The 9,251-nt window shown below is 46.8% G+C and overlaps 1 protein-coding gene across 2 annotated transcripts in view; it reads left to right on the forward strand.

Moving 5' to 3' along the window:
- LOC138467638 (serine/arginine-rich splicing factor 7-like) overlaps window positions 1-7,038 on the forward strand; it is an 88,953-nt gene extending 81,915 nt beyond the window's left edge. For both annotated transcript variants that reach the window (XM_069607801.1, XM_069607802.1), the window contains exons 7-8: window positions 6,339-6,374; window positions 6,749-7,038. In XM_069607801.1, the coding sequence (XP_069463902.1) occupies window positions 6,339-6,374; window positions 6,749-6,794 (82 nt within the window). In that variant the 3' untranslated portion in view covers window positions 6,795-7,038. The remainder of the gene's footprint in view (window positions 1-6,338; window positions 6,375-6,748) is intronic.
- The last annotated feature ends 2,213 nt before the right edge of the window (window positions 7,039-9,251 follow it).

Consider the following 9,251-nt stretch of genomic DNA (forward strand, 5'->3'; position numbering starts at 1 on the left):
ACGGTTCTAGTGTTTGAAGCGGTCCGCAGGGCCCCTGGGTCTATCCCAGATGTATGTAAGTAGAGGACGTGGCTAGCGTGGGCCCGCAGAGGGTCCTCCACTATGGGGCGCCTCTGGGAGGGTATGGGGCCCCAGGCCAGGAAGAGTCCTCCGTCAAGCAGTTCGAGAGCGGGCCTGGTGTGTTGGCATTGGATGGGAGCGTGGGGTATGTGGAATGCTGTCCAGTAAGGCCCCCTTAGTTGTTAGCAGGAGTGGATGTGGCCACCAGTGGCAGTCTAAAGACCGTGCAGGGCAAGGTAGGTGGTGCCTGAGTCCAGACAGTGATGGAAGCGGGGGGCTCCGGGACTCGCCACAATCATCCAGGAGAAGGCAGCGGCTCTCGCAACACTCCTGGGAAAGGGGCACCCGCGGCAGCGTCTCACGGGCCCCGGGAGTCAGCACGCCGCCCAGGAGGGGCTGCGGAGCACGGTGCTCTGCGGCGTGAAGGACCTCCGGGTCCAGGAAGGCAACCAACCAACACAGGCACCGGGTGTCAGTGCGGCGCCTCCGAGATGCAGTGCGGGGCAGACGTTCAGCTCAGGGGGGATCTCCGGGTCCGGGCAGGCGTCTGGGCTCCACCGGCCACGGCCTTCGTCCAGTGGAGGCGGCCGGATCGGGGCACCCAGCAATTGGTAGGCCCTCCGAGTCAAGGCGGCCGGGACAGTACCTCGGGGGCTCAGTGCAGGAGGCCCCCCCAGAAGGGGTGGAGGAGCAGGTGCCCCGCGGTATTAAGGACCTCCGGGTCCATACAGGAGGCAGGAACCCCCCCCCCGTACGGGCTGCCGCAGGTGGATGAGGGAGGAAGGCCGTAGCGCGCGACTCTCGCACCCCTCCCCCACTGCAGGCCTCCGATCCCCGGCCTCAGGGTGAAGACGCACTGGAGCCGGAAGGCGGGATGGAGCAGCGTCAGCTTCCGGGCCTGATTCAATGCTGCATATCTCCGTAGTAACGTGGACCCGCGATGCCGGGTTCAGGCGGCGGGTGCTCGGGACCAACAGTAAAGCATTGAAGTTGGTGGTGGAGGGAGAATCGGTGCACCACAGGAGAATTTTCGATAGTATATCGCCTCTTAGATCGGAGCTCCGCGTCAGGCGGCCATCTATAATGAGCGCAACAGCCCCCGCCCACTACACACAATTGTGACTACAAGTGGTAATACAAGTTTTACCTTTGGTACAGGCCTGTACTTCTATGTTAAAGTGGTAGCAGTAGCGGAGCAGCCAGGCTTATCTCAAGTGTATATGACCAGTAGCAGAGATTACACAAAGGGACCACAATCACTGTGACTCAAGCAAACAGACTCAAGGTTTCAGGGAAAAAATATAAGTACATTTTATTTTTAAACCGTTTGTTATAAACACAACACTTCTATTAATTCAAAACCACATGTAAAATATACTACAACCAACCAATCCACTTTGTATGGTATAACTCAAGGTAAGTACCCTATGTTTTAACAGACCGGTGTTGTGAAACAAAAGACGTTACCGAGAATACATATGCGATCACTTTTTGACAGTAATGACAGTTCGATCTTACTAAAGAAACGCATATCGGCAGCAAGAAATGTTGGGCAAAAACACACTTAGCACCTTAGATACCCAGAGAGAGTTGGGGCAAAAATCATAGGCAATACTTTTGTCAAGGCAGACAGAATCAGAGAACACTCATGGACAGAAATTCAAGAGTCAATAGGCCGGAGCCAGTGTCAAGTGGAACCGGATTCCTGTTCTCGAGGATCACACAGTCGGACAGTTCACGATTCAACGTAGCCAGGAGTACTTAGATACTGTCAATGGAGGAAGCAAAAGTTATAAGGAGGGAAGATGAGGGCAAGCCTTGTAGGAGGAGAAAAAGGGATTCACCAGATTTCCTCAAGCAGAACACAGTACCTTATTCAATGAAGAAGCTGGTGCCACTGCAGTTGTTCCTGGTAGTTTCCTGCAGACCCATGGTTCCTGGAATTCGGCAAGAAGGACGTCGTCTGAAGGGGTCTGCACCACACAGGGCTGAAGCCGGCAGCAGCGACGGTGAATAAAAGGTGCACTCCTTTAAAAACAGGAGAGGCTCTTCAGATGGCTATCCGGACCACTACAGCAGTGTGCAGCAATTTCGACCACGAAGAGGATCCTCTGGCTGAAGATGAGCTGGTTATCCCCACCAGGCTCAAGGGAAGAAGACTCCGGACTGGATCTTCTCTGGTCGTCGAAGGGTAGATGGCTTAGGGCTGCAGCAGGGCTTCACCGGGACGGGATAGTTGCAGCAGCCGACTTCTTCTCTTCGGTTCCTTGTAGTTCCAGTGGCGACTCTGACTTCTAGCCCAAGAGTCCTGCCCTTTATGCGAAAATCCCCCATTCACAGAGCCTGGCTGTCTATCATGCAGCAGGGGGGTTGTCCAGCCTGGACAACCATCTCAGCCAATCATGGCAAAGTTCGACTTGGGTTTCCTAGGATACCCTGTGCAGGGGGTGACTACACCCCTCCCTCACATTCAGCCCACCTAGACACCCAGGCGCCTAGAGGAGGGCTTCTTGGCAGAAGCCTGCCAAAAGACAGTGAACAAAGAAGGCAAACCTGGTTTGCTGCGCAAAGTAAAACATAAGAAGGACTTTAACAAAAAGAAATGGCGAATAAACCCGACCGGAGCCAAAAGAAAAAGTATTTGGTCAAGCGGGTTTAAGTTCGAGGCTAATATAATAGCCTAAAACAATACCACATTTATATAGTATTATCGGTAGATGACGCTACCACCAGCCAAGTCTAAATGTTAAAAGAGCGAAACAATGCTCTAGGAGGTACAGATAAAAAGGGCTAAGGATTAACCCTTTCCAGTACTCCATGTAAAATGGGGTGTACTGGATCTGTGGTTAAATGACTAAGTAAAGTTAATGGCAACTTTATACTTTTCTGGGGGACAGTAGTCAGCCCCAGAAATGGAGTCGTGGGGAAGTCTAAAAGACAACCCTGTGTCACTGCACTGAAGGTGCTGTTTAACACACAAAAGAAGGGGGCTACAGAAGTGGTGTACTCCAGAGCCCACAATCACAAAAACAGATGAAATACACATGGCAAAACATGGGTAAGAGTGGGGGGAAAGCTCACACTCTTACCAAGTGGAAAAAATGTACTCCAGAAATCCAGCAAAGCTGCTGAGGGACTCACTAGGTAAGGGAAATTAGCCATAGAATGAGAATTCTCCCTAACACAGGCTAATCTAGCATTTATTTAAGGCCTTTTCTGCACCTTTCCACCACAAAAAAAGGATTCCACCTATATGAACCAGTCTTAGCAGGTCTAATGAAGCCTCCATTCAAACCCATGTCTACAACCCACATCACGTTTCTAACCTGGAAAGTGGCTTTTTCGGTGGCCATTACGTCTTCTAGACGTGTTTCAGAGCTCCAAGCCTTGGTTATTGATTCTCCGTACCTGCGCTTCATGAGACATCAGCAGAAAAGGCTTTGCATTCTCTGGATGTCAAAAGGGCATTGAAATATTACTTGGATCGCACAAAGCCTTTCAGATCGTCAAGGCAACTCTTTGTAGCCTTTGATCCATCCAACAAAGAAAAGTCCATATCCAAACGGGGCATTTCAAGATGGGTTTGAGCTACAATATCCTTCTACCACTCTAAAGCCAACAGCCCATTACAATCTGCCCCTAGAGCGTACTCCACTAGGGCCACGGCTGCCTCAGCGGCTCTGTGGTCTGGTGTTCCCATGAGAGACATTTGCCAAGCAGCAACATGGCCAGCGCCCCACACGTTCACCAGGCACTACTGCTTACACCAGCAACACACTGAAGATGTGCAGATGGGACGTGCAGTCCTTCAGCGACTGTTGTAAGCCCTGTCTACCTTTAAATAAGTATCCTTTCTGCATTATTGTACACGTCTTCATATCATCTAATTTGTGTTTGCCTGGTTTACACCTTCAAGCATTTATACTGCTACAAAATATATTCACAGCATGTGAATCCATGAAAGATCCAATGCTGGAGAAGGGAGTAGTTTCTTACCTTTAAATCCATTTCTCCGGCATTGATATCTTTCATGGCTTCACTTGCGCCCTCCAGCCTACCCGCTTCAGGCAAACATCCTTTAAAGGTCATCCTCCAGCTGGAGTGGTTAAAAACTGAGGGGAAACTGCTGGGGAGACGCTATACACTCGAAGTTCCTTTGGTGCTGCCTAAAGCACCCACAACGACATTGATGGGACACTCAAGGTGTCAATGTTTTTTCCATAGGAAAACTACTAAGTTAAAGTTAATGGGGCTTCCCAGTCTGACGGGGAATATTCACACCATGTGAATCCATGAAAAATACCAACTTTGGAGAAATGGAGTTACAGGTAAGAAACTACTCCCTTCTGTTTTGTAACCGCATGCTTGTCGTCTCTTCAAACACAAGGCTAGTTACACTACGTTGCTGATCGTGCGGCCTTTGTTTCTTCTAACACGAAGGTTCCTTGCTTTCGCAGCTGATTGCACGCATGATTCGTTTCACGTTAATTTTAAAATAAAAGTATTTACAATTCACGTTTAGTAACATAAACAACTTCACGTGTAATCATCGCAAATTTGTTTTCTTTCCAAAAAGGAGGTCTTTAAAAGATAGAAAGTTCAGTACTTAAAATCCACAACGTGACCTTTAAAGCATAACATTCTTCTAGTTTCTAAAGTCACTAATCTATCTTTTCTTTCACTGGATCTCACAGGCAGTGATTTTCTTGTATCTTGTTCCTGGCTTATGCTAAACTTCAGTAAACGCTACATTTTCTCTGGAGCCTCATGTAGCTGTGACCTTCCTTGGGCTTGACTTGAATGGAAGGCCGTTTAGAATCTTGCTTAGATTCCAGCAAACTCCCCAGAGCTAATCTTTGTCCCTCTGCATGCCCACAATCTTGGATTGGGACCACTCCGGTTTCCTGAAAAGTAATGTTAAGGACATTCTTGCCCCTGTATTCCTTTCCTAAACAAACTTAAAACTTTCAACCTTCATGCGCCAATTACTGTTCTGCCTAACTCTGAACTTCCTTCTGCATCATATGCTAAATGGGAACCTGACCGGTTCTACCAATAACCCCCTGACCTTCCGCAGCAGCTGGAGGATATGATCCTGCACCACCCCAACCCAGTTTCCTTGGCAGCCTGGCCATCCAAGGTCTTCGGTTTTGGTCACTTGTACTCTAGGGGGAGTAGAGGGATTGACTGTGAGGAAAGGTCACTACCAGGTCTCAATGTGCTAGCAAATGGACCGGCTTATGTTTATGCTGGAGGGCACCCTCTATGCAGCAATACATGATCTACTCTTTCGTGACCACCTTGGCCTCGAATAGTACATACATTGATTCATGCAGGGCTTAATCTGGCCGCAAATCCAACTGTGAAATCCTCCCACGGGCCTATTGAGACTTTACCCAACAAGACAGAAGCCCCATAGACCCTGGGACCTAATTGTGGTAGCTGGTCTCAATGACTTCAGCAGAGCTTCGGTACTGATGCCCACAAGGTCAGTGAGTTTCAGGCATTCTGCATCAAGGAACCGCATAATATTTTTCATAAGGTTACAACTCGCAACACGTTTTAGTTTCCACATTGGTAAGGAAATCTCTGCTAGGTTCTTCCCAGCTTGGAAGCAGAAAGGGCCTTCTATACCATTTTGGTTGTAGCAAGGGTTTCAAAAATTTCCGAAAGAGAAATGATCTCCATAGAAGAGCTCAATTGATTGACATATGCAGGTGGGGTGCCAGGCAGAGCAGCACAAAGGCCACTCTGGCTCAGTGGCACCCCCTCAGGGTTCTACACATCTTTTGTTGGCTGGAAGTCATCTGTAGTTGCTTTCGAGAGTCCAGTGCCCTTACAGAATATCTGCAAGAGGGCCACCTGGCCTACTCCTTTGTTTCTTAAATTGTTTGACTGCAGTTTGAGAAACTATGCTGCCTTTGGGCAGGCTGTTAGAATTGATTTGTGCTTTAACTTGCAGCCATGCCTTTGTTCTTGAGGAATGCTTAGAATCTCCTCAGAGTATGGAGGAAAAGGGGGGGGGGCGTAGAATGAAAAGGTTACTGTTGTGACCATGGGATTCTTAGTCCATAGTCCCCTTTCCGCCATACTCTTCCTCTAGCCCTCTGCACAACCGGCTCTGGTCTCGGCCCAAGAGTATGGATGAAGTACGATGGGCCATCGTTCCTAAAGTGAGTAACCTTTTGGGAATATACTTGTCGCATTGCAAAACAGATTTGTCATAATTCTAGTGAACGAATAACCTACATTTCTTTGCCACCTTTTTCCTTTTGCAGTCGGTCGAAATCCAGATCGTTAACCGCAAAGACGAGGTAAATTCATTACATCACTTACGGTAGAATTGATTAACTGATATTTGTATCGGGGTCTTGGTTTATTTTCTTTTGTGCCCCTTGCCTGGTCTACTGCCGTTTTTAATTTGTAACGCACTGCATGCAGCAATCTCTTCAGGGGGCAAGGTTATACTGGCCTGGTGGAATAAGCTTTAATTGTTGTTATATTGGCACGAGGTTGGCCTATGGGAAATGTAGATTGCTGGAATACGAGACCTGTGATAAAAAGTTAATTTGGCAAGACTGTTCTTTCGTGTGGGATTTGCCATCTGTGTCATGAAACTGACGCATGGGGTTATAAAAAAATGACATTTAAACCTGCTCCCATTAATGCACTTATCTAATTCTTTTAGCCATTCGCCTTCGGGAAGTCCTGCAAGGAGCGCCTCTCTAGAATGAAAATATTGAAGTTGTCTGAATCGATGATTTGGAAGAAAGTTGTTTACTTTACGTTAGGTGGGGTAGTGGTATCCATTTTTGATGTATTTGGGCATGAGTTATTTTCAGTCATCTAACCAATAGAATGGGTTGCTTGCAGATTATTCTACGAATAAGCTTTAACTATCCAAACTACTTATGTTGTACATTGCCAACTGACTTGAGGGTTGTATTTTGTATCTTGACATTAAAATTTGCACTTCAAGTTGTCGTCCTCTTTTGTAATCCATGCTTGTTTTTGCAAACTTTTAATTGCTATGCTCTTGTAGTGTAAACCTAAGCACCTTGTGCTTTCTTCATGCAGCAAGGGTATGACTAGATCTGTACTGGTTTATGTTTCTATATATTCGGGAACCTGGATTTGGAGCGTGATGGCTGGGACATCTCTTTTAAAACCCTGCCTCTATTATCCTGTCACCCACTAGGTCCTATATTGTGAAGTCTGCCAACATCATTGTCTGCCTCTGCCTCAGCCAATGCAACACTTTTGTGAAATCTAAACGTTTGTCAAAGCGTTACTTTCACAGTATAAGGGCGGGCAGAAGACTGCCGTCGAGTGTAATGGGAACAGACTCCCATTCCATAGCCTGGAACGGGAGCAATGGGTGGCGTGGGTGAGGGGAAAGTAGGAATAGATTTGTAAGATAGTGGATCTAGAGTGTGTCGGATCTTCAACTTGGTTCCAGAGCACTGGAGAATATCCATTTTACTAGGCAAGAGGCAGTTCAATTGGCCGGACTGATGCATGAAGTGGGATCCTGCTTAGTAGAAGTCATTTTCACCACCTGCCACCCAAAACAGATATTTCGGATTGTAGTTTAAAATGTTTTGGCATAGACATTTTGCAATGTTTATTTATTTATTTTGGGCAGTTTTATTTAATGCAAAGGATTTCTTTTTTGCCTCTTTCAAAGCTTAACTGTTCCTCTTTCCTCGGGGCACTATGCCACCATTTCACTACCGCACCCTTCCAGCTACATTCTCACACTGTGCATCCAGTTTCATGATCATGACTTGAGGCAAAAGGTCCATTATGGGATTTTTGTCATGAATTGACCAAAAACCTGCAACAATCTCCATTGTATACAATATCCAGAAACGTCCCATCTACTCTTGTTTTTTTTTCTGGTTTGAGGTTGAAAGGGAGTGATGTCAATTACATCACCTTTATACACATACCTGAAGTCCTGCCAGCACCACACACACACACACACACCAATACTATTGTGTTGATGGGTTCACACCACCCCTATGTATCCTGCAGTTGGTGGGTCTTCTCCCACGTTCCAAAATTAACCCAGTGCCTGGTGTCATACCTTACTTTGCACCCTACCCTCCAAAACATAATTTTTACCTGTAGCCCTGCACCCACGCAAAATAAAAGCACCTTGCATTCTGCCTTCTCTTCCAGCAAACCCCATTGTGTTCCACTTTTACATGGCTGTTAAACCAAATGATGGGTGCTCTGCCCTCATCTCAACCTGCCAAAAAGGTTCCTGAATTTGGCATTCTCACTCCCACTTTTGTCCTTTGAAACTAGCTGCATAGCTGCCTTCCTCCCACCTTCAAAATGATCCAAATAGCGGGCATTTTGACCAATCCCTTCCCGCCCCCCCCTTCCAAAGCAAACTTGAGCATTAGATGGTGTCTAGGGAAGCTCTTTTTCATTCATGTCAACCGCTGTGCCGTGTGCATGTCTTTGTTCATAGAGCAAGATGGGTGGTGCTGAAGCCCTTTGTGTGCTGCCCTTGAAACATTTTGAGCTTTCAGATGACTGGGGGGTGGGATGGTAGGAGAGGTCTCTGCTGACTTTCTAAAAGGCAGCCTAGCAGAATCTTTTAAACTTAGCAAAGAGGCACACTGCTGACAGAATTCGGCTATTGGGTGGCTAGAACAGCATGTTATGGTAAAGTAGTGGAAATCGATGTTAAATTGTATTTATATGCACGAACAAGAAATGTTCCCTTCCCCACTGAGCTTTTATAATTTTAGAAATTGTATTATTGGTGATCCCTGCGATCTGGTAACTTTTTCAGAGCCAACAGTTGCGTCAAGGGTCCATGTAGTAAAAAACAAAACCCTTCCATTTGATCTTTTGAACACAACTGTAGGGAAAGAATTGTGGTAAAACTGAAGGCTGGTTATGGGCAGGCAAATCCTTCATATGGAAATGGCTGCTTAACTGCATCAAACGTTCTGTGTTCCATGTGAGTCTCACAAGAGAGGACCAGCGTGGCAAGTTTTGCAATAACCTGACATCTCCCTTCAGAAAAGCAACTGTCAAAACACACTACAGGCTCCTAATACATCATATAGTCCTTTTAATGATGTCCCCCAGAAACTCTACCTTTGACTTTGGGCTCGAGATTTGTCGCCACTATGTTTGGATCTGACACCCCAAAGCATGATCTCCAGGAA

The sequence above is a fragment of the Ambystoma mexicanum genome, chromosome 4q (genome assembly GCF_040938575.1).
Source record: "Ambystoma mexicanum isolate Mex_15411 chromosome 4q, UKY_AmexF1_1, whole genome shotgun sequence".
Lineage (NCBI taxonomy): Eukaryota > Metazoa > Chordata > Amphibia > Caudata > Ambystomatidae > Ambystoma > Ambystoma mexicanum.